The 23,212-nt window shown below is 41.8% G+C and overlaps 3 protein-coding genes across 3 annotated transcripts in view; all 3 read left to right on the forward strand.

Annotated features, from left to right (window-relative positions):
* Nucleotides 1–9,589, forward strand: part of LOC119915637 (1-phosphatidylinositol 4,5-bisphosphate phosphodiesterase delta-3-A-like) — a 33,775-nt gene extending 24,186 nt beyond the window's left edge. Inside the window, exons 9-16 of the mRNA XM_038735255.1 lie at nucleotides 583–735; nucleotides 2,330–2,473; nucleotides 2,633–2,786; nucleotides 3,013–3,129; nucleotides 4,153–4,331; nucleotides 4,683–4,818; nucleotides 5,721–5,870; nucleotides 6,019–9,589. Of these exons, the coding sequence (XP_038591183.1) occupies nucleotides 583–735; nucleotides 2,330–2,473; nucleotides 2,633–2,786; nucleotides 3,013–3,129; nucleotides 4,153–4,331; nucleotides 4,683–4,818; nucleotides 5,721–5,870; nucleotides 6,019–6,164 (1,179 nt within the window). The 3' untranslated portion in view covers nucleotides 6,165–9,589. The remainder of the gene's footprint in view (nucleotides 1–582; nucleotides 736–2,329; nucleotides 2,474–2,632; nucleotides 2,787–3,012; nucleotides 3,130–4,152; nucleotides 4,332–4,682; nucleotides 4,819–5,720; nucleotides 5,871–6,018) is intronic.
* Nucleotides 9,590–13,297: 3,708 nt separating this feature from the next.
* On the forward strand, nucleotides 13,298–21,753 carry galk1 (galactokinase 1). Its single transcript, XM_038736012.1, has 8 exons — nucleotides 13,298–13,643; nucleotides 13,996–14,185; nucleotides 14,595–14,714; nucleotides 14,953–15,088; nucleotides 15,243–15,424; nucleotides 15,679–15,829; nucleotides 15,928–16,090; nucleotides 21,325–21,753. Exons 1-8 carry the CDS (start codon nucleotides 13,479–13,481, stop codon nucleotides 21,397–21,399), a joined length of 1,182 nt encoding a protein of 393 aa, XP_038591940.1. The 5' UTR covers nucleotides 13,298–13,478; the 3' UTR covers nucleotides 21,400–21,753.
* On the forward strand, nucleotides 16,100–21,318 carry LOC119916124 (BTB/POZ domain-containing protein KCTD21-like). The gene is made up of 2 exons (XM_038736013.1): nucleotides 16,100–18,740; nucleotides 19,556–21,318. The coding sequence occupies exons 1-2, from the start codon at nucleotides 18,327–18,329 to the stop codon at nucleotides 20,018–20,020; spliced, it is 879 nt and encodes a 292-aa protein (XP_038591941.1). The 5' UTR covers nucleotides 16,100–18,326; the 3' UTR covers nucleotides 20,021–21,318.
* Nucleotides 21,754–23,212: the final 1,459 nt, after the last annotated feature.

Genomic DNA, 23,212 nt, shown 5'->3' on the forward strand with positions numbered 1-23,212 from the left:
ATGAAGCTCATACAAGTTACAGTAACAAAGTTGTAGAACTATAGTCTTCTGCCCAGGCATACAAAAGCCTCTTACTTGATCTCTCTTGGTAGCAGTTAAATGTGTCAGTCCATTTAGGAAATCTGGTGGAGTTTCCTTCTCTCTGTAAAGGAACAGCTTGTCTGTTTCTTCTTCTGCAGGTATGAAGCGTTATGTCTAGTATAACTACTTCTTTTTGGATAGATAAAGTTTTGGTGCTTTTCCTTTGTCTTAGGCCTGCTCTTTGTGTGCAGGAAGCTTTCAGGCTTTGTATTTTCCACTTAGGCCCCTCTCTCTTTATTCTCGTATTGTCTGGTCTAACATCAGATTCACCCTGTCCCTGTTCACATTAGTGTGGTGAAATACTCCAACTGTGCATCCTGTTCACGTGTCCTGCATATCCAGTTATTGGCGCAGCAGTCAATCCTACCTGACCCAATAAATACAATGTAATTGGATTGTACTTAAGCAAGGAATAACAATTTTGCTAACAGGACAAAAGATGATTTCTTTATCCTCTTCGCTATGGAAAAAAAAATCCTTTTCTCCATTCCTCTTTCCCAGGCATCTCCTTACCCTCTGATCCTGTCCCTGGAGAACCACTGTTCTGTGGAGCAGCAGACAGTAATGGCTCGACAACTGCGATCCATCCTGGGAGACAAGCTGCTCACGAAGCCCCTCAGTGATCTGGACCCTTACATCATGCCTTCCCCAGAGGTAAGAACTACTGTATTTATTGAGACTAACACTGTCTCAGGGATGACGTAGAAAATGACAGCTCTGTGTACTGGAACCACATTCAATTTTCTCACACAATGGCAGTTTTTACAGTTGCATTAAAAAATAAGATTAAAAAACATGACCTGATTAAATGATTAGTGCAAATAGATATTTGTTGTGTGCTTTCTACTTTTCAGTGGAATGTGGATGTGGGTAAAATGACTCACTTTGGCGGGACTTCCTTTGCTATGTATGTGAGGCATTGCTAAACAGTTTCTCTGACTGTGTGAAGCAGAGAGCTGACTGTTTGTGTTAGAAGAGAAATCTGGGGCCATCTGCTCCTCTGTGTCCTACTTCTACATTTCCACATAATCATAATATGTGTGTGAGGCTTGGTGCCTGCACCCATGGTCTGTGCCCCGGTAATCGTACTCCCTTAAGACACCTTCACAAGAGCACACTTGCCTTCTAACCACTGTCATGTGTACCTGTAATTACAACGTTATGTCATTTGCTTTGAGGATTTTAATCTCATGGAACATTTACTCTTACCACACCATAGTCACACATTATTATTAGCAGTCATGAAAATAGTAGGCAGTGGTGGAAGAAGTGTTCAGATGTTTTACTTAAAGGTGGCGTGCGGGACTATTACAGCCCTTGTCAAACAAGTTCACTCAATGCAGATTAATTCTATTACCGCTAGGTAAATCTCATTGTATTTCCCAGTTTGCTGGAATTTTTTCTTTTAATCTGGTGTTGCTAGTTCCCGCTCTGACCTAGACTTTACATTATGATGACGCTTGTCTCAGTCGTCTCTTTTATAATGGTGGTCCATGGGGGAAGTGCAATTTTTTGCTGCAGTGGCAAAATTGGCTGAGCACCCCAGAGCCATGCAAAAAGCTCCACAATCTGCCATTGCTGTAAAAAAAAAAAAAAAAAAAAAATTATAAAGTTAAAAGGTGAGGAAGTTTATTATTGATTTGAAGTGTTTCTTTTTTGTTTAGTATGATTGTATAGTTTGTGTTGATATGGTTTGGCAATGTTGTATTGTATGCAGGGTGTCTGTAAAGATTCTCAGTGATCCAGGTCATTGTTATTGAATCAAGGTTAAAATCAAGGGTAACTGGACTTGGCTGAAGATACATGAAGACGTTTTGCCTCTCATCCAAGAGGCTTCTTCATTTCTGACTGACTGGTAGGGAGTCCCGCCCATTAAACCTCTGTTGGGTCATTATCAAGGGGATGGATACCGCCGTTTGCCGTTAGGGGTGGGATACAGTCCCACACTAACATTAAAATGACCTGGATTTCAATGCTCAACAACCAAATTGTCCCGGTTTTAAGCCACAAGCAATACTTGTTTTCAGCGCTTACACAGACATTCTGTTCTGTCTCACTCATTACCTAACCCAATACAAAAACATAAACAATGCAAAATCAACACCTTGCCAATGCAGAAGTGCACTGCTTAGTAGGGGGCTCCAGTAGGGTTACTACTGCATAATACTTGAGTAAATGTACTTTCTATATATATTTTCAAACAGGTTGTTAACGTATAGTGTGTGTGATGTGCTGGTTGTGTGTACAGGCTCTTAAGGGTAAAATCCTGGTGAAGGGGAAGAGGGAGCGTGTGGTGGAGGAGTGCTCCTCCTGCTCTTCAGACCTCAGCTCGTCAGACGACGAGGCCAGCCACAACGAATGCAAACCCTCGACAAAGAACGAGGACAAGAAGGTGGGTACAGTACCAGCAGCTCACCTTTATCCCAGCAGCATTGTCCCTCACAGGATTTGGTGGAATTGGTTAGGATTCCTTGGAAATAGTACTGAGGATAAACTGACAGTGACAGGATGTTTACCAAGAGTGTGATGGTTTCTGTGTGTGTTATCTCAGCCAGGTGTGTCTAAGCTGAGTCCAGAGCTGTCAGAGCTGGTGGTGTACACCTGCAGTGTCCACTTTAAAAGCTTTGAACAAGCAGCTAAAAACCCAGCAACTGACATGTCCTCATTCTCGGAAAGTGAAGCGCTTAGGCACATTAAGGACTCAGGTATGATGTGTGCATGTGACTAAAATTACCTTGTAAAAGTAAAGTGAAATCGTTTGCATCCCGCCCACAATTTTAAAAAATGTAATAGAAAGAAAATTCACATTAAGATTTGTGTGGATACAGACAGTTGGCTTTTGATTCTACTACTGTATGTTCAGGCAGCAAAAAAAAGCAAAAGTCTAACTGGACTTCTTGACTCATCACTTTTCTTGTCCTGCCCCTCCAGGGATGCATTTTGTGCGTCACAACTGCCACCAGCTCAGCAGGATCTACCCCTCAGGCCAGCGCCTCCAGTCCTCCAACTACAACCCCCAGGAGATGTGGAACGGAGGTTGTCAGATTGGTGAGAGTAAATCATGCTCAACTTGTCTCAGAATAATGCAGAAAACTAGTGCATTTGTTGCTTCCCTTGAGACTCTCCCGTTGATCCATGTGGCATTTGTACTGAGAAGAACCAGGAAAATATCATATTTCTCCCATGTTAGCTGCAGAAATGCTCTGGCTCTCTGTAATATCCAAAATAGGATTTAAAATCCTTCCTCTCACATACAAAGCTCTTGATGGTTAGGCACCATCTTATCTGAAATCAGTCAACTTTTATTTCAGACACATAGGTCCACTAATAGAAAAGAGCTCATAGTGCCAGATGTGGTTCAAACAGAACCCAGAAGCAGGACAACTGCAGGGCTTATGAAGCAGCACAGAAAGACATGATACAAATCAGGTGTGCTAATCAGTCTGCCAGACAGGTGAGTGAGCACGCCCCATGCTTCCCCACCAGTCACGCCTCCTGCCAACCTGCAAGGGTAGAAACTAGCCACAAGGAAGAGAGAGAGAAAGGCAGAGCGACAGAAAAAACCAAAACACACCGGCCAGCCTCACACACTCAAAAACAGAAAGTAATGAAACACAGTCATCCACACACAGACCCTCCCAGGTTAGTTACAGTTGAGACATTGTGACACATAGTTCCTTATTAGCCCACTAGAACACTGCGCTCCCAGAATGCAGGGTTACTTGTGGAGGCTTTCCTCTTTTTTAAAGCTTATAAGGCCGTGGCTGTAAATTGGGTCTTCCACCAATCAGAAGATCTGTAGTTCAATTCCCGGCTCCTCCAGTCTGCGTGCCGAAGTGTCTTTGGGCAAGATACTGAGCTCCAAATTGCTCCCCATGGCTGTGTCATCAGTGTGTGTGTATGATTAGTTTCTTTTTAGACTAGAAAGACGCGACACAGGTACAGTCCGCTTACCATTTATCATGGTTAGGGCTGGCCCACTAGGCCACCAACCACCAGTGGTTGTATCAAAAAACGTTGTGGTAGACAGAAATGTATGCCGCTAACACAGCTGTGTTATGGTTTCTCCAGTTGCTTTGAATTTCCAGACACCTGGTGAGCAGATGGACCTAAACCAAGGCCGGTTCCTGCAGAATGGTCAGTGTGGCTACATCCTGAAGCCTCCCTTCATGTGTCAGCCTGACACCACGTTCAACCCGGAGAATGTTGGTGGAGGTCCTGGCCACAGACCTGTCCTGCTCACTGTTAAGGTAAGATGGTACTAAACCTGCCCTAACTGAGGAGCAAGAACCAATATAGGTGAAACTGAAGGTTCTAAAAGTATTTTCCCAACTGTTATTTTGCACTGGAGCGATATGATTGATTTTGCTCTACATAGAACTACAGAAGCTGCATCCATTGGTGAATGGATGTTTCTTACTGCAATGGTTCTAGGGAGTTGTAACTGACTGCATCTTGAAACTAAACATGAACTATTGAGGAAATCTATACCACAAGAGGTACTCAAACACTGTCATTACATCAGAGTGTGAGAACTGTTCTTGCTCCATTCTATAATGATACTCTAATCACTTTGAGCTCTGTTATTATTGTTATGGCAGATTATTTCAGCTCAGCAGCTCCCAAAACCTGAATGGGACAAGCCTAGCTCCATTGTGGACCCTCAGGTGTGGGTGGAGATACATGGTGTTCCCATAGACAACAATAAGAAGAAAACCCATCATGTTGACAACAACGGTAAAAACCTGCCCTGTTGACCAAAGACCTGTTGCATGTTAAAAATAATTTCTACACCGCTTTAGATGTTCATGCTTTTGTATGGGTATGTAAACAACAGCAAAAAGAGTACAATGATTTTGGGGGGGGGGCAGACTGTGATTCTTACTGCTGAATCATTAAGAGCTGCAAGCATGTAGGCCAGGGGCTGACAGTGAAAGTATCCGCCATGTTTGCCGCTAACTACGGGGGAGCCAGGGGCAGCATAGCTCCTCTTAAGAAGACATCTGTTCCCCTAAAAGCACAACTTGTGATATTTTAGGGTTTATCTATATTGACAGCATGTTTTATTGCCATTAATTTCTATATTTCTCTACCATCATGGATCCATGCGTAAAATCAGGAGTGTCAGACTTCATTCAGCCAGAGTCCCAAAGTGTAATTCTTATAGATTTACGTTAAGTCCGAATGTGTTGTTCCTTGATTATTTATCTTCCTTTAGTCTGTAAGGGTCCACCAATCAAAAGAATCAAAACAGCTTTTCATAAAAATGAATCCAAGTTGTGAATCCTGTCAAGTGAAGTCGCTCTCTGCTAACTTCTGCCACACTTCCTGCACCCTGTTGTTGTTTTCGTTATGTAGCTGGCTTCAAAATAAAAGCTCATAAGCCGTCTGTCGGAGCTAGATCAAATGAATGACGTGTATTTAATATTATTGGATAATTTTTATACAAGTAATATTTTGTTTGAAATAAATAAACTGTTTCATAGTAGCCTATTTCAATTTTGTGCAAGAGGAATTAAAGGCCTGTCCCAAATCTAGGCAGGGTCAGTTCAGTGATTTTAGCGAGTAAAAGCCCGGGCTATTATTCAAAGTTAGGTATGTAAAAAGGTCTGTTAGTAAGTGTTCTTTGCTTGTTTCAGGTTTTAATCCGCGGTGGGACTGTACCTTTAACTTTACTGTCCATGTCCCTGACCTGGCTCTGGTTCGCTTCATGGTGGAAGACTATGATTATACTTCAAGAAATGACTTCCTAGGACAATACACCCTGCCTTTTACAAGTCTCCGTACAGGTGCGTTTGTATCTTTGCCAAAGTCCCCTACATCTGAGGACAGTAGAGTTTGGCTATTATGGAGGCTGTACCAAAGATTTGTTTGAGGTTGCCAACACATTGTGAATAGCCATTTGCTGTCCTGACCTTCTTTCCTTTATCTCTGCAGGTTATCGTCATGTCCGACTGCTCAAGCTGGATGGCTCCAGCCTTTCGCCGGCCTCACTCTTCGTCCATGTTAAGGTCACCCAATGTCAGAGCGGTCCCCCAAAATCATCAGCTACATCATTGGCCGGGTCACCGACCAAGTCTTAAGCCAAGAAACCCTAATCCCATCTCTACAACATAGCATCATGACGCATGGAGGCCACCATGGGAAGATCCCAGGACATGTCTGCACAAAAAATCTGGGCTCTCATTTATGAAACCTAATGGTTATAACCTTGTCTTGCAAATTCTTCAGCTATATCCTCAACCTGTCTATATTTTATACAAAAAGGGTTAATGTGTTGTTGCAAAAATGCAAACAGTCAAACTGACTAGTATTTCTAACTTATGAAGAAGAAAGAAAACACTGTTATGCTCACAGGGTGTTACAGCAGTATGTTATCTTCCCAAGGGTGTGTAAAGAAAACAAAACAGAGATACAATCAGGGAGGTAAATACCATCAGTGATGACCCAAATGTCAGTTTTGGGTACAGTTAGTGGTTTTAACTGCACTCCCAACCTGAGTCACTGTGAAGCCTAAACTGTCTCTTTAATCTCTTATTTAATGGAGGCATGATTCTCAGAGCAGGACTCGAGAACTTATTGGCCATTGAACCAGCCTGCAGAAGGCATAATATATATTAATATATTCTATTAATAATATATTAATGTATTAATCTACAAGACCATGACCAACGTTTGGTGCTAGATTTTGTCGCTACATTTTGAACAAATAAGTCTCCCAGCTAACCTCTCAAACTTGTTCAATCTTAAGCCTTCTGCTGGAAGGATTATTTTATAATTACATGGATCTTTTTTCGGGTCTATTTTATCAGATTTTAAAAATGCCTTCTGCTATGTGATTTGGACAATACTTAGTGTAGTGAAGAAGTGATCCCTTCCTAATGTGACTCTGTTGTAAAAGATGGGGGACATAATCCATTCATCATTCTGTGCAAAAATGCATTCTGAATTTCAGCTGAAGCTACTGTGATATGTGGCTTTAGGAGTCTGGAGGCACTAGTATACTTATAAGACAGTGCTTGTCAGATTTTCAGAACAGCATCCGAAACTTGTCCCCACAACCTTAAGATCATTGTAAGTGGGTGGGGCACTGCCTTTGACAATTTTTTAATTACTTTTCTGAAACCAACAATCCAACAAGCCTGCCCACTTCACGCAGCATCTGGCCAGGTGTGCAGTAGTGAGAAAGTCGGGAAGATTAGATTTATTATGTAAAGTTTTCTTTTTTCATTCTTCGAACAACCATGTTCTGTCACTTTTTGTACAAATAACTGTCTGAAGCTGTATGCAGTAATCCCCATTTGTGCATTTATTTATCTATCAGTATAATTACGCTGTTCCCAGGGATACTTCTAGCAAGAAGTCTGTAAAGATTCTCAGTCATCCAGGTCATAGTTATCCAAGTCTAGTTGCCCTTGATTTTAACCTTCCTTGCATTCTAATTCTATTCGAATTTCAAACTAAAATGCAGCAACTTTGGAAGATACCCATGCGTCATATTAGTTTTCGCTAGCTTTCTTACAGTGGTCACATTAGAACGCATCTGTTCACAGCCTGTATGAACAGGAAGAATCAACATACCTATGGCATTTTCAGAAGCTTTTGTCCGCATGATATTTGTTGCCTTTACATACACCTTAGTAACCATGTTATTTTGCTTTAGTGTGTATGTCTGTGTCATAGGGGGCCTAAAACACGAAGAGAAGACATGCAGACTGACTGAGTGGTGTAAGTGTGTGATTTTAAGTCATAGACAGATGTTCAGCAGAGGCTGCAGGCATTTTCCAGCAGTAAATTGCTTGTCCTTTCATCCACCTGCTCCACTGTTACTGGCCCTGTCTTAAGTATTTCATAATGCACATGCGTGCTTGTCAAAATCTGATTAGAAACCCGGTTACCTGTATACATAGCAGAGAAATGACGGTTCTCCAGGAGAAATGTTTCTAATCTCCTACCCTGATTACAGAAATCCGGTTTATATTTTTTTCATTTACATGACAGAAGCTGACTGATGACTGACACACACGTTGCCTCCTTTGGGTTTTCAATCACTCCCCCATATATAACCAGTTATTACATGCCTGCGTGGCTACCTTGTCAATCACACACCCTAAAGCATACCCCTGCTTTAGCTTCCATTTTATTCTAAATGGGACCATCATTTACTAAATAAAAATCAGGCTGTGTTGAAGAAGACTTCAAACTAGCGACTGAGACCATAAACTCATCAGGCAAGTGTTTACTGAGGAATAAATCAGCTGAGCAGAAGCCTGATTTTCATAGAATTCTGTACAATCTGATTTATTTTGCAGCCCCCTGCTGGCCATCAGAAAGAATGAGGGTTTGTGGCACTTCAGCACTGGCTTCACTTTTCAGACCCAGAGGTTCCCTCTTGGACTGTATTAGGGAGGGCCAGATCCTAGTACAGCTCTCAGTATAACTCTGGCACTGGGTTAAAATGTGACAGTTCAAATCCCATCCCAGTCATTTGATAATGTAGCCTAGTGTATTATGTTAAATGGAAAACATTTTTTTGTTAGATGTTTGTTTCATAGTGCATGTTAGCACAACATAATTTCAATTTTACAGCATTTTGTGCTTTCTTTTTATTGATTAATGACTGAGACCAAACCAGATCATTAAGTAGATGCTAGAGTTTTTATATTAGACAAATAATCTGCTCAGTTATGCAATCGCAAAAGTATGAAATACTAGATAAATCAGCTGCCTTATTGTTAGCTTGTTAGATGGGGTGTACATGGATATGCTTCATAGTTGCAATGATTTTTCTTTGTTTTATTTGTCTCTGTTTACTTTGTGTGTACTGTGCAAGGAAAGTCGACCTCTGATGATCCTGGCGACTGTGACATAAAGGCTTTACTCAGTGTTTAAAAAGATACAATATTTGTGTGTTATCTTTTAGGTCATCTACTTTAAGTTATCATGTTAAAGAAAAGGTTTAATTCAGTTTCAGTATTAGTCCGTAATCATCTTATAAATGTATGAAACAATTAAACAATTTCAGAATATGTTTGGTATCATGCATTTTAGTGGAAACCTTTTTTCCCACCGATGGATCATTAGCTGCCTTGTCAATTTAGCAAAACGTATTATCATAAAGTTCTTGTAGAATTTGGGTAAAATTTGAAGTTTTAGAGCGAGTGCCAATACATAACAATTTCAAACAAATCACAACCCTGTTTCTGACAATGTTGCACTTATTCGTATGTCAGGAAATGCAAGTGTAAGAATTACATATTTGGTGATCAAAGGTGTGTTTTTTTTTTTAAATGTAGCAATAATAAGAAAAACTGTAACTGTACACTTCAAAGCATGGACAATGTTGTCATTTATTTATTGTATCTTAAGTATACTGTTTGCTTTTGTGCTGCACCCGCTGTCTAGTAATCAACCTGATGCTATTTATTTAAACAGGTTATGTATATGCCATGATAGGATAGAAATGCAATAAAAGATTCTGAGAAATTGTTTCAGATGATTAAATTCAGCACTGTTCTTTCATGATCATCATCCGATCCAAGCATGCACCCTCTTGTCTGGAAAATATGACACCTCATGGTTTTATTTTCAAGTCAAACCTCTTTCCAGTCATGAAGTTGTTTCCTTGAATCCAGGTTAGAAACATGGCAGACATTAGTTTTTTACTTTCAGGCATTAACTTACAGAGCGAACTTGTAGCCAAAGGAACAGGAATGAGACTTGCAACAGTTTGCTTATGTGGTGGTCTCACTAACTACCTGCTGGGTGGGACAGTGGCCACCAGGCGGAGTCACGTTCCATATGCTGTTGCATGTTAAATAAGCTGTGCTCCAGACATGCTACCACCACTAATAGACCTAATTACAGTAACAGATTCACCTTTCTGCATGTTTAACAATGACACATCTTTCTGTAAAGCTTTTTATATAGTAAAAGAGCTCTGTATTTATAAATCCAGCCTCAGCAGGGTGAGGTTTTGCAAAGACTTTTATTTTCCTCCTTCCTCCACCAAAAAATATTTGTGCTGAAGCGCCGAATAATCGACCCTAATGATTCCACTGAGTAGAAGCCATGTGGTGTTTAACAGCTGAACTGAAGAAAAAACAAACATGTTTTATGGACAGTGTATATTCAGACTGTGTAAGATTGGATGGTGTTAGAAGTGCAGAGAGTGTAGCACAGAGACGTTTCACTTTGAGTAGGTCAAGCGTGGAGTTTGTAGCTGGACTTGCGCAGTTACGTAAACACCTCCTCAACATTGCTCTTAATCACTCTAATACAAAAGAGGAAAGCTTACAAATCAGAGACTAAGCGCAGAGAAGCAAGAAAGGAATATGTGGTAAGTTTCCCACACATCCCAAATGTCGCTGCCCGACCGGCAAATTATGTGAACTGCTGCTTGTGTGGGGAAAAAACTTCAGCATGTGTGCAGATTAGAGGCTGACATTTTTTCAGGAATCCTGTGGGTCATGGGATGGCCACGAGATGGGATGGGTTAAGCGAAGGGGGTCAATTGTGAAATTGACCCCCTTCGCTTAACCCATCCCCTACTATCACAGGACTGGGACAAGACAGGAAAAAAGTCAATAGGAGCCGACAGTTAAATACATCAGTTTTTATATATAAATATGTAGTTCCAATACGAAAAATAGAATTTTCAGCTTCTTTTTTAAAATCAGGAACTGGATGGGATGTGAGTCATTCTTCTTCCACAATCTCTAGACGCGCTAGGGGTCATCAACCTTTTGCTGTAAAAAGCAAAGAGAGATTACACAAGATTAAAAATATTCGCTCTGACTTACTCAGTAGACCAGCTGCCTTAAGCCTCAGTTTGGCAGCACACAAATCCAAATAAATAAATAAATAGATAAATGGCTAATTTATATAATGCTTTCATTCAAAGGGCTGTACAATATGCCTCTCATTTAATCGTTCCCACTCACACATGGCAGCAAGCTACTGTGGCTGCACAGTACCCTACAGGCCCATTAGTTTTCTATTAAAGTGGAGGACACATCGAACAGGGTTTGGGGCTTACGTTGGCAAAAAGGATAAGGCGAATGAGTCCTGATGCTTTACACCACACATGAACACTGCAAATCTGCTAAAAAACAATCCAAATGAAACTGAGCGCTCTCCAGTAAGGGATCAATGAAGGGACACCATAGCAAGGGAATCAGCCTGCCACCCGCTTGGGCCCCACAGCTCCTGTCCAGTGAGAAAGGGAAAAAAAGCAAACAGTTAACAACTGCAAGCAGTGTGGGAGGCATACAGCAGACTGGCTAGTGACTAATTAATAGAGAGGCCACTGACAGGCTGGGAATCACACCCACACAGTGCTCCAGCCACCCCACCATCGCACTGTAGGGCTGATCTAGTAAAGAAGAAAAAAGAGCTCTCATGCAAGCAATACTATTTTGCTAACCGGAATCTTTTATTTTATTTCAATTGCCTGTGTTGTTATTTCTAGATAAAAATGAAATCCACTTGCACGTGCTGGAGTTGGGGGGGCTTGAACTTTTTTCAGCTTATAAAGTGGGGTTTGACAGAAAACATTTGAGAACCCACTAGCTTAAATGAAGGAAACAAGTTAGTTGTTGAAGAAAATCACTGGGAGAAATAATAATTAATCAGAATTTTCTCATTAGAGAAGCTCATGAAGTCGTTACTGTTGAAATCTATTGGAATACATGGCTCTAAATGGGTCGCTGAAGAGCCATGCAGAGTCCAGGTCTGCAAGCGAGGTGTGCCCCTGGCATTGATATCCTAACAGTATTTGTTTAGAATGGTCCTTAAAATAATATTTGGCCAAGGGAGAGAATTTGTGGATATGGTATATATTCATAGTACAACTTTGCAACAGTTTATTTCATCCCTGCAGAGACAGGGTGGATGTTTAACCAGAAACGGCTATATCGCTCTGATCAAAGCCACCAGACAGAAAAAACCCACAGTAATTTTACTCTGTTATTGACTTTTGTGTTTTAAAGGGTTACATACACTAAGGTCACACAATAATCCAAACAATCTAATCGAAGTATATAGGCCATTTTTAGACCAGAAATATCCCATCAGTATGGATTTTGGTCATAGTGAGGGACTCTGGGTTTCACAAATATAACTGATTTACCAAATGTTGACAGGGTTGGTCACACTACTCTCTCACCAAGTTGTGCTGTCATTATTTTCCAGGTGTTAAATTACATATGAAGCTGCCCTGACGACCGTGGCCACTAGATGCCGCTGTACCACGTAACACAATTAGTTGAATGCGAGAATTTATGTCCCCTCTCACTAAATGTATACTCATTCATAGTGCATCAGGATGACTGCCTAAACTTCATGTTTAAAAACAGAACTGAAGAAGTCCTTTGGATGAGGGACGAAAAGTCTTCCAGTATCTTCAACCAAGTCCAGTTGCCCTTGATTTTAACCTTCGTTGGATAACTATGACCTGGATGACTGAGAATCTTCATAGACATGCTTAAAAACATATCGATGAAGACGAAACATTGTTTCACCGGTGGGGTTTAATGTAGGAAATCAGGAACCCTGCAGTAAACGTGTATCATAACAGACGACAGTCAGTCTGTCATCAAGGTTTATTTGCACAAAAAGAAAGCATGCGATGCAATGTAAATACAGAACAAAATAAATGTGCATTGCCAAAAACAGTAACTTAAGCTAAAAAGCAAGCTACTGATTATTGCATTATGTTGTTCTATATTTTGAATTGCCACCTGAATTTTGTGTTTCCCTTTAAAGCCTATAAATAAAGACATTTCCACATACAATTAGTGTAGAAACTTCTTTGTTTAATGCTCCAAATGTTCAGGGGGAGGAACCCCTGAACCCCCCACTTAAATATCTCAGCATTGAATATTTCTTCAAAAGATAATACTATAAAGTATTATGTCAACTTGTTTTTTTGACTCCAATATTGTGTACCGTCTCACTCCTACACTGAGCCCTTATTTCCCACTTTTCAACACAAAGTGACGCTCTTGGTAAAATACACCTTCATTTTTTTCTATCAAATAACAGTGCAAAACAAAACAAAATACACAAACTGGTTTGTCAGATACTACAGTAATAAATATTTTAAAAAGATCCACATGCTCATCTCTAAATCCGACGAGCAGCCGCGGTCTGACCGACCATGGGTCTGACACGCTGACGTGTCATGTGACGTCTTCCCACCAATCAGAGCATGACAATAAACTCTTTCGCTACAGCACCAGGAAGTAAAAAGTACTGGATATTTGATATTTTCTAAGTTTCCTTTGGACGGATTTCGCGCACGTGCTCCTCGCGGCTGTCATTGATATAACTAGTGTTTGAACCATAGACTGTATATAAAAAGGTTTGAACTAGCGGTCGAAAGTGTCTTCTGCGGAATGGCCAGTTCATATCCAAGTGTGTCCGAGCTTGTCTCGGGCGCTCGGCGTTTGTATGAGCAGGTCTTCGGGGAAGAGGCTCCGCAGGCGGCGGTGTGTGCTCCTGGAAGAGTGAACCTGATAGGGGAGCACACCGACTACAACCAGGGATTTGTACTTCCAATGGTAACATTCAGGTGGCGGCAGAGGGCGTAGCGATTAGATTCGGTTGAATGAAACATGTTTGTCAGACCAGGCGTCACTCAGAGTCTGGGGGACGACATAGCTCCTCTTTAAGGAGTCACTGCATGCGATCACCGAGCAGCCTCTTGTTTAATTTTTACATTAACTACATTGTTGTAGTTGAACATATCAAGATTTCATCTGCTTTTGGTGGGTCACCTGCTTGTCCAGTTTAACAAAGGAGCAGATCACATGACCTACAGTTCCACATACTGTAACAAGCAAGACACTTCCTGTTTAATGACACAGAGGAAAAGCTAACCAGCCGGCTGCATGTTTGTGTTTGTTGAGTCAGGCGCTGCCCCTGGTGACAGTGGTGGTAGGGAGTCAAACATCTGGCAAGGATGTTACCGTGGTAACAGCAACCGAGGATGCTGATGAGCCTCGGCGGGTGGACTTCAGTCTGCCCACTGATGGATCACTGCTGTCTCCAGGGTTACCCCGCTGGGCAAACTATGTGAAGGGCGTCATACAGCATTACAGGGGTAAACAAGTGAGCGATGACTGTACACAGCAATTTAAACATTAACTGGGATTTATTGTAATCCGGGTTAAAAGAAAAGAAAGATCACTTTTAACAGGAGGCAATCCTAGTCCTGTCAAAGTGAACGGAGGCCTTTTCAGATACAACGCAATTTGAGCTGCGCCGTTCGGTCTACTCACTGCAAACTCCGAGCGCTGTGCTGTGTCGACATCTTCACACACACAAGCTGCTGGAAATAATGGCTCTCAGAGCGCAGTGGCGCCGTTGTCACGTTGTGTCTGAAAGGGCCTTAAGAAGAGATCTGCAGCAGAAGCTTGTTGATGTCACAGATGTTGTATTGTCCTGCCTTGTTTGGACGCCGCAGGATATTTATTTACTGTGCACTGTCTCTGCGTCTGGTCTGCGTTCAGCTCCTCCGGTCTCTGGCTTCAGGGCAGTCGTTGCCAGCAGTGTCCCCCTGGGAGGAGGTCTGTCTAGCTCTGCCTCTCTGGAGGTGGCTTTCTACACATTCCTACAGCAACTCAAGCCAGGTCAGAATCTGATTACACAGAATACAGTCAGACCGATGTGACTGATATTCAGTAGTCAGAAAGGAGTCTTCATTATATTAGAGATAGATGATGAAACAATGATGTATTGGTGTTCACATAAACTGATATTGCTTAATTATAGCTTGAAATTCTGCTGCAGCTGAGCCCTTCTGGTTGATCTTCAGGTGTGTGAGCTTGGATTTCTGGTATTAATTCTACATATTTCTTCATCTTACAGATGATGGAGACAAGGTGTTGAAAGCAGTTGCCTGTCAGCAGGCAGAACACACTCATGCTGGTGTACCCTGTGGCATTATGGATCAGTTTGTGTCTGTTCTTGGCAGGGAGGGGCACGCCTTGCTCATTGACTGCAGGTAGTGTAAACAACCATAAACATAAGAGTACATTAATCCAGCAGTCTTTTGTGACATCGAGATTACTGCTTCGTCCAATTTTTACTATTGGAATGTTTGGCAGAGGAAAGTCTCCACTGTTATCAGTCATGTACTTCTTTGTGGTTTGACCCAGGTCCATGGAGGCCACCCCTGTCCCTCTGGCAGATTCAGGCCTGGTCATTCTCATCACAAACTCCAATGTGAAACACTCTCTGACCGGCAGTGAGTACCCCATGAGACGCAGACAGTGTGAGGAGGCTGCCTCCATCTTGGGGAAGGACAGTCTCAGAGATGCTACCATGAAGGACCTGGAGGGTGTGAAGTGTATTTTTATTATCCTGTGCTGATCCATTCTGTCCCACTCTGTCTTATTTTAATATGCCCTGTCCCGTTTTGTCCTCCGCTAACTAGCTGTGTTGATGCCTGCCCCATTCTGTCCCCTCCCATTCCGTTGGTGTAATTCTCTCGTCATGTCTTTTTCTGCCCGTCAAAAAATTTAATTAAATTTCAGGGACTTTCACATCTGATGCTGTTCAAGTCTTGCAGTTTGACCTTCCGTATCATTTCAGAGGCAAGGGGCACATTGGATGATGTAATCTATCGAAGAGCTCGTCATGTGATTGAGGAGATAGACAGAACTGTCCAAGCTGCTGAAGCCCTGAAGAGAGGAGCCTACAAAGAGTTTGGCAAGCTTATGGTGGAGAGCCACAACTCCCTGAGGTACACGTAATGCAGCTGCATCACATCTGTTTAACCCAAAAGTCACTATTTAGGACAGAATGTAGGAGGTGGGTGGTAACTCGATGTCCCTGTGGCAGAGACTTGTATGAGGTGAGCTGCAGAGAGCTGGATGAGCTGGTGTCTGCAGCCATGGAGGTGGAGGGCGTGTTTGGCAGCCGGATGACGGGTGGAGGATTCGGCGGATGCACTGTGACTTTGCTGCAGGCCCATGCCATCGACAGGACTATACTCCACATACAGGTTAAAACACTCACATACACTATAAACCGTAGGGATCATGTTAACTATGTTAATTATCAGGATCATAATCAATAAAGTTTTTAAATTCAAATATGGAGAGCTGGTGGATAAACAGATATGTTGTAATCAGGCAAAGGCTGCCTTTAATAAACATTTTAGCATAAAGCTTGTTTGCTGTCTTACTAGGACTAAAATATATAAAGTTCAGTTCAATTTCAGTTTAATTCAGTTTTATTTATATAGCACCAAATCACAACAACAGTTATGTCTGAGCGCTTTTCATAAAAGAGCAGGTCTAGACCGTACTCTATGATGCTATTTACAGAAACTCAACAGTTCCCACCAAGAGCAGCACTAGGAGACAGAGGCAAGGAAAAACTTCCTTTTAAGACCGGTTGGGGGTGAGGGAGAGAGGGAGCGAGAAAGGGCGAGAGAGATTTCCAGGTCTTAGCTTGGCACACACAGGGGGAAACTGGCTAGCAAAACAGATAAAAATACACCTTCACTTAACACCAAAATTGCCTCTTTACATGTTGTATGTCTGTTGTCTGTACAGCAGATTAACTGTCCTCAGTAAATCCAGTTATCATTATAAACTCTGAGCATCTCTCTCTCTCTGTCTTTCCTGCTCATCTTGCATTAGCGTTAGCGTTTGCACAACTACATGTTCTCTCCACTACAAAGCAGCGAATCATTCAGAAGCTGGACTCCCTCACCTGTTTACTTTCAGGGTTAAGCTTGAGAGGAGAAGCTCAGATGTCAGGACACAGATATTTCTTTATTTGTTCACCACTAAAGATAGCTGACTGAACGTAACATTAACATTATATTAACAGCACTTGATAAGGTTGTCAAATATTTTTACCTTTAGCGTTGTTTTTGCATGTGTAGGGCTCCGCGGTCAAGTAGGAAATAATGAATATGCAACGCCGGGAAAGTCTTTCAAAATAAAACTAGTGGTTAACTTTGTGCAACGTTGCAATTTGGTTAGGTTTAGGCAAAAAGGACTTGGTTCGGTTTAGGAAAAGATCATGGTTTGGGTTAACATAACGATTTTGTTTCACATGTCTCCTTAGTGAAAGTCCAGTTTGTGACCCACCTGTCCAGCTCAACCACCTCATACTCTGACCTTTCTGTTATTGATAATAGGCCTACTTTTAGCATTGAACGATGACGCTAAAGGCTGCTGTGTGTGTGTGTGTGTGTGTGTGTGTGTGTGTGTGCGTGTATTTGAAGCTCTGGGAAATTGAGTCTTAGATCCTCTCCTCTAATCCATCTAAGATTTCTGGAAATTGTGTTTCACTGACCCAACATGTTACACCTGACACAGCGATCAGATGTTGTAGGCTTCTAATTTTAAGTGGAACATGTGCATTTTTTTGTGGATGCCGCATTAACACAGACCTTGTATTGGACTTCAGCATGTGCAACAAAGTGAGATGTGCTTTTGTTTAGGTGGGAACTTTTTCTGTTTTTCTGATTCTGGAAAATCTCTGCATTCCAAAGGGTATTTGAAATGAAAAGTGTCTTAAGGACATTGTCCATTTGTTCACAGGGATAAAAAGCACTTTTCAGTGTTCTGGCTGTCACTTTAAGGGGGGCATTGTAGACAAATTGCCAAGTCTCCCCCGTGTCTTGCTCAGACATCTCGTGTGTGTGTGTGTGTGAGAGAGAGAGGGAGAGAGAGAGAGGGAGAGAGGGAGAGAGGGATCAGGGGTACTAGCTGAGAATAAAAGCGAGCTTCGTGGAGACGGAGCCAGAAGTGTCCAGTTATTAGCATGCCGGTCTGGTCACTGGTGCCCTGCTGCCTTTCTGTTTCAACACAGTCAGACTGTAGGCCTGCTGTTGGCTGACCTGACACCATTCAGAATCTTCAGGAGCTCAAAAAAGATCAATTGCACCAGAGAAAATCCCGGGAAACGCCTGCATTTATAAGGATGACACGTTTGTTAGAAGCAACAGTGACAAAGAAAAGAGAAGCGACCTCGTAGGTCTGAAACAGACTTGGCAGATTTCCTTGGGTCTTTCCTAACTTGGCCGCCTCCTGGCTACTGCTGTGGCTTGCTAACTGTCAAAGGAAACAAGTTTTTCTCGGAAACAAAAGAAACACTCGAAGCTTCCACGTCCCTCAGTCCTCAGCATTCCTGACCAGAGCAGAAGGATCCTTGTCCTCCCACCACCAACAACAACATCAGAGAAGGCTTCACAGGATCAAAAATCACTGCTGGCCTCCAAGATGCTGAACCTGAACTCGCCAGATGACAACAGCAACAGGAACTCTCTCCAGGACCCGATGTCACTGAACGTTGGGGGAGAAATTTATACTACAACTCTGGACACTCTGACACGCTGCCGGGATTCAATGCTAGGAGCTATGTTCACCGGACAAATCCCCGTGCTCCGAGATAACAGAGGAAATGTTTTCATAGACCGCGATGGTAAAGTGTTCAGGTACATTCTGAATTACCTGCGCTCCAGCTCCCTGGACCTTCCGGATGGCTTTTCCGAGCTGGCACTGCTGCGGAGAGAGGCTGATTTCTTTCAGATATGCCCCCTGCTGGAGGAGATTCGCCGTTATGAGGCATCAGTGCCTCTCAGCCTTAGAGGAGGGCCGCTAGGAGCCATGATAATGATAAATGTTGATTCCAAGGTACGTGTTTTAAAGTTAGACCAACATGTCAGTCTGACAATGACTCAAGTCAGTGGGCCTGACTTGAAATGACACTACATTGTAAAGTAGTGAGTGTACAGCTTGTATAACAATAATCGAACAGCAGCAGGTAGAGAATAGGCTGTGGCTATTCTTTCACAGCTGTTAAGTACAGTACAGCACCTTTTCTATTTGGATACAGCCACAATAATCAGTGTGAAATATATATTTATTAGTACATTATTTTTAAAATACTGTTGGAACATGTGGTAAATGGTTTACATACTGAATAGTGCATAGATTCAGGAATGCAAAAGGGGCAGTCAACTAACTCTCAGTAAGCAACACAGGGGTTCTGGAGCTCACCCACTGGAAATTATTGAAGCGGCGGCAGCAACGGCTCTTTGTCTGAAAGTACTTCTTTCTATTACTACTGTAGTATTTCTCAATTAAATTTCCAGACTATTTTTTATATCATGAAACATGTATTCATAGGGCTCATGAGACCCTCTTGTAAGTGTCATTGTGGACAGTCAGAGGTAAACTGAGCTGAGTCTAGCTCGTCTAGTGTTTTTGAAAGAAAGTTAAAACCCAACGTTTTCCTTTCACCTTATTTGCCATTTTGATTGAATTCAATAGAAAAATACATGTACTAACCTTTTAGTGCTGGTGTTTACCGTATGTACAGTAAACGAGCAGAGGATGTGTGTTTGCATGTGTTTGCACATCCAGAGACATGGAAAGACTGGTTCTGTGTTTGTGTACACTCTGGAGAATGTGTAGTCAGCACACTTGTGTATACCTTCTCATTCCAGGTCAGCGTTCTCCACTTTAACTTGCGCCATGGGCCAGAAAACTATGAGCTCCGCACATGCTCTGTGCGAGCCTTCACAGTTGACCTCTTTTGTACCTGGAGAGCCTTCCTGGCTCTACTTTGTGAGCGCTTCTCCTACAGAACATCCCAGGGTCTCACTAGCCCCCACCCATGCAACCCGAGGCAGAACAGGCTGAAACTGGAGTGGGTCCCGAGGCCTAATGAACTCCCGCAGGACCAGTACGACAAGCAGCGCTACCGGGGGCTAACTGTCTCTAACCCTGAGGTCACGCAGTCGGATGACTTCATGACAATGCACTGGAGCCAATATGAAATCACAGACATGCAGGCGTTTGTGGAAGAGCTGCTGAAGGTGTCCCTGGCTGAAGGGTTCAAGGTTGATCTAGTGACTCCAAATCCAGCGGAAATTCTTAACTGCAGCTCACTTCGGCTTGTCAAGTCCTGAGCTTTAGGCGGAGAACACAAACTAAAAGCACCAGAACATGCCAAGTTAATGAACTGGTTCTTTCTAGCCACACTTACCACAGTTCTCCTTAGGACTTCTGTTGTTTAATTAACGCTTTTATTAGTTAGGGTGCTTTGTAATAGCGACATCAAAATACTGTATTTCAATTATTAATTTTTTTTTTTTTTTACAGTTGCTGACAGGTCATATTGTAGATATTTACTTGTAACAATTAGACGTATCTTAGCCCTTTTTCAGAAATAGAATCTAAAACATTGCAGGCTTCATCAATTAGTTAAAGTGAGTCAAAGTATGAAAATGTTCTATGTTGGCATTGCGCCATAGTGCTATAGTGGTTTAAAGTTCCACAGGGTAACTAAAGGGCTCTAAAACCGGAAGTCAATTAGCTTATCTTAACATAAAGACTGGAGGCAGACGTGACGTGACGTGCTGAAACCATTTCTCTTCAGATACAATTACCAGCTGGACTCTCGTCACCATGAGGTTGCCAACTAACCAGTGTACACACTCATTATTGAGACAAAGTGGAAACACGAGCAGCCAAAGCGACACACAGTGTGCTATCACACGTGCTATCTCTGAAGCTGCCGCACACCGACCTGATGGTGGAGTAACATTTTTTGAGGATGTGTACTAGTAGTAGTAGTTGTAGTAGTGGTCACATGCATGGACTCAGTAGCTGTCCTGTACCGCCTCTTACATCTACAAATTCAGCTTTAGACCTAAAACCTAGAACATATTTCAAATTAGCATTTTGTCTCTTATTTTGTTAATGTTTTACTGAAAGTTTTGATTTTCTAAAGCTTTTTGCTGTGTTTTCTAACGTACGCAGCTGACATGAATGGAGAGATGAAAAGTATATCCGTCTGCCCTACGTTGTTTTAATTGCTGAAGAGGGGGTAGGATGGGTTTTGGACTGAGTGTGCCATTTTAGTTTGGAGGAAGCAGTCGTAAAGGAAGTTTGAGGAGGACAAGACGCGTCTCGGCTGAAGAGGAAAGGTGTCTAGTTGCAAAAACAAACTCTGAACTTCCTTCCTAGGACTGTGAGAGATGTGACCAGGATGAGTATCTCTGCAGCCCTGCTGGATGGACAGTCTGGTTTCATAATGGTTATCCACATCAAGCACAAAGGACATGAAAATGCTCACATACAGCTATAAGCTAGCCTAGCTCTCAGATTAAGGGATATTTTTAAGATTCATTACTGGTTGCAGGTTGACATAGTTTAATGTACTTTTGTGTGTGTGTGTGTGTGTTTGTATGTTTGTTTTTTTTTTTTACAGGAGCGATACAGCGGAACCCCGACTTTTTATGTCACAACGCCTTCAGAGGGAGCTCGGACGCTCAGTCTGTCCTGACCTCAACACATCTCTGCTATATGAGCACAACGGATACCACTGTATAGGCTTTATTATTTGATTTTGATTTTCCCAGTGAAAATGATATGCCGTTGAAATGCAGATTGGATCTGATTGAAAAGCACCTGTTAATGTGGGAAAGTGCCTTCACAGTAAAACAATGCTGTCTGGTAACATTTTTATAATTAGATTTTTATGTCTCAGATACGCACGCAGTGCTTTGTCATCTAGATAACTTGCAAGAGCTGTTTAATTATGACTTACATACTTTCTGGGCTTACTGTAAAAATACAGGCTAAACTTCTTATTTCCCTATGACTTCTGTGGAATAAATTGTGTTCATAAAATATGAAACCTTTTTATTATATTTTTTCTTACATCAGTATGTTTTAGTTTTAACATCTAATGTCTGTGTAATGTAAAAGAGGTATCTGGTTAGTTATGAACACAGAAAATGATCAACTCTTGTCAGCTTGATTTGGAGCATTTCCGCCCAATAGTGGCCAAAAAGTAATGGCCCTGCACACTCACCGAGCATTTTTAATCATTCCAGCTAATTAGACCTGTGCTCCGGTTGATGTAATGAAAATGTGTGAAAAGGTGTAAGTTATCCCACCCCCACTGACAGTGACAGCAAACTAACTAACTAACTATTTTCATCAAATCAAATAATCAAGATATACACTATTTTGGATTTGTGAGAATAAACACGATTTAAAATCTTACTTTTGGCATCTTGATTTTGAAAAATGACTAAACAAAACTTCCTGCTGTAAGGAATTCAACATTTGACAGACCTTTTCACTGAAAGGAAAGGCCAGATTAGATTATTGGCTTCCTCAATGGCATATCTAATAGCATTCCCATCCATCAATGCCTACACTGTAACAACGCAACAGTTACCCATAGTGGTATATTCTTATATCCAAAATGGAGGAGAGAAATCTGAGTCCTGATCAGGTACTTGTAAACATGGGTTTTAAGGTGTTATTGGAGTGTATTACAATATTTCTGCATTAACCTAACCTCTAACCTGGTTTCTTGTATGTAACTGTTTCACATCGTTATAAAACTCTAAACACATTTTCTCTCACTAAAACACATTTTGCACTGTGATGCACTTGTGTTGCAAGATGGTTAATACTTACAGCAAAGGTTACACACAACTGTCATATTTTACACACAACAACTCATAATTCGGCACACTTGTTTCTAATGTGATCAAACCAATATGTGGTCAAGTCCCTGGCGTGGTGGCAAAGTCACCCTTTGACCAAGCTATCAGTAAGGGACAGGTTCTCTAACTGTCATTTAACCTTGGGGCCATATCACACTAAACATTGTCTCACTTTTCCGGGTGGTCTTTGGGATTTTGTGTTTGAGCGTGATGAGCAGGATCATCAGCCGGCACTGCATCCTGTCTATGGGACAATGTCAGCTTTCATCGTGGTGTCCCGCTAAGCAAGAGGTTCAACGTCAACCAGTGATACATAAATGTTTACCTTCAACCATTCAGCCCTTTCCTCAGTCCAATAGAAGATTTTTGTGGACGAGTCCTCTGGCTGGACCCAGCACAAAGATGTGATGCTGAGGCAGAATAAATCTTTTATTGACTTTGATTTTGCACTTGCACGACATTTTTGAGTGTAATGTGCTTTTCATTTAGTGTTTTCTTTGTTGTGCTACATAGTGCTGAATATACAAATATTCAATACTGTATTACTTGCAGTACTTACAGTATACTATATATTTACTGTTCTAAGTTGTGATTACTATACTTTTTTAAATTGCAAAAAACATTTTCTGTAGCTAC

Source organism: Micropterus salmoides, unplaced genomic scaffold (assembly GCF_014851395.1).
Source record: "Micropterus salmoides isolate LMB-PRFRI ecotype aquatic unplaced genomic scaffold, ASM1485139v1 Ms_hic_scaffold_21, whole genome shotgun sequence".
Lineage (NCBI taxonomy): Eukaryota > Metazoa > Chordata > Actinopteri > Centrarchiformes > Centrarchidae > Micropterus > Micropterus salmoides.

What these genes read in the sequence shown, in the direction of transcription:
- galk1 (XM_038736012.1), top strand. Translation starts at nt 13,479, where the DNA reads ATGGCCAGTTCATATCCAAGTGTGTCCGAGCTTGTCTCGGGCGCTCGG. An exon ending in AGGGATTTGTACTTCCAATG is followed by an intron (nt 13,644 to 13,995) that starts GTAACATTCAGG and finishes TTGTTGAGTCAG; the next exon opens with GCGCTGCCCCTGGTGACAGT. An exon ending in CGTCATACAGCATTACAGGG is followed by an intron (nt 14,186 to 14,594) that starts GTAAACAAGTGA and finishes GTCTGCGTTCAG; the next exon opens with CTCCTCCGGTCTCTGGCTTC.
- LOC119916124 (XM_038736013.1), top strand. Translation starts at nt 18,327, where the DNA reads ATGCTGAACCTGAACTCGCCAGATGACAACAGCAACAGGAACTCTCTC. An exon ending in TGATAAATGTTGATTCCAAG is followed by an intron (nt 18,741 to 19,555) that starts GTACGTGTTTTA and finishes TTCTCATTCCAG; the next exon opens with GTCAGCGTTCTCCACTTTAA.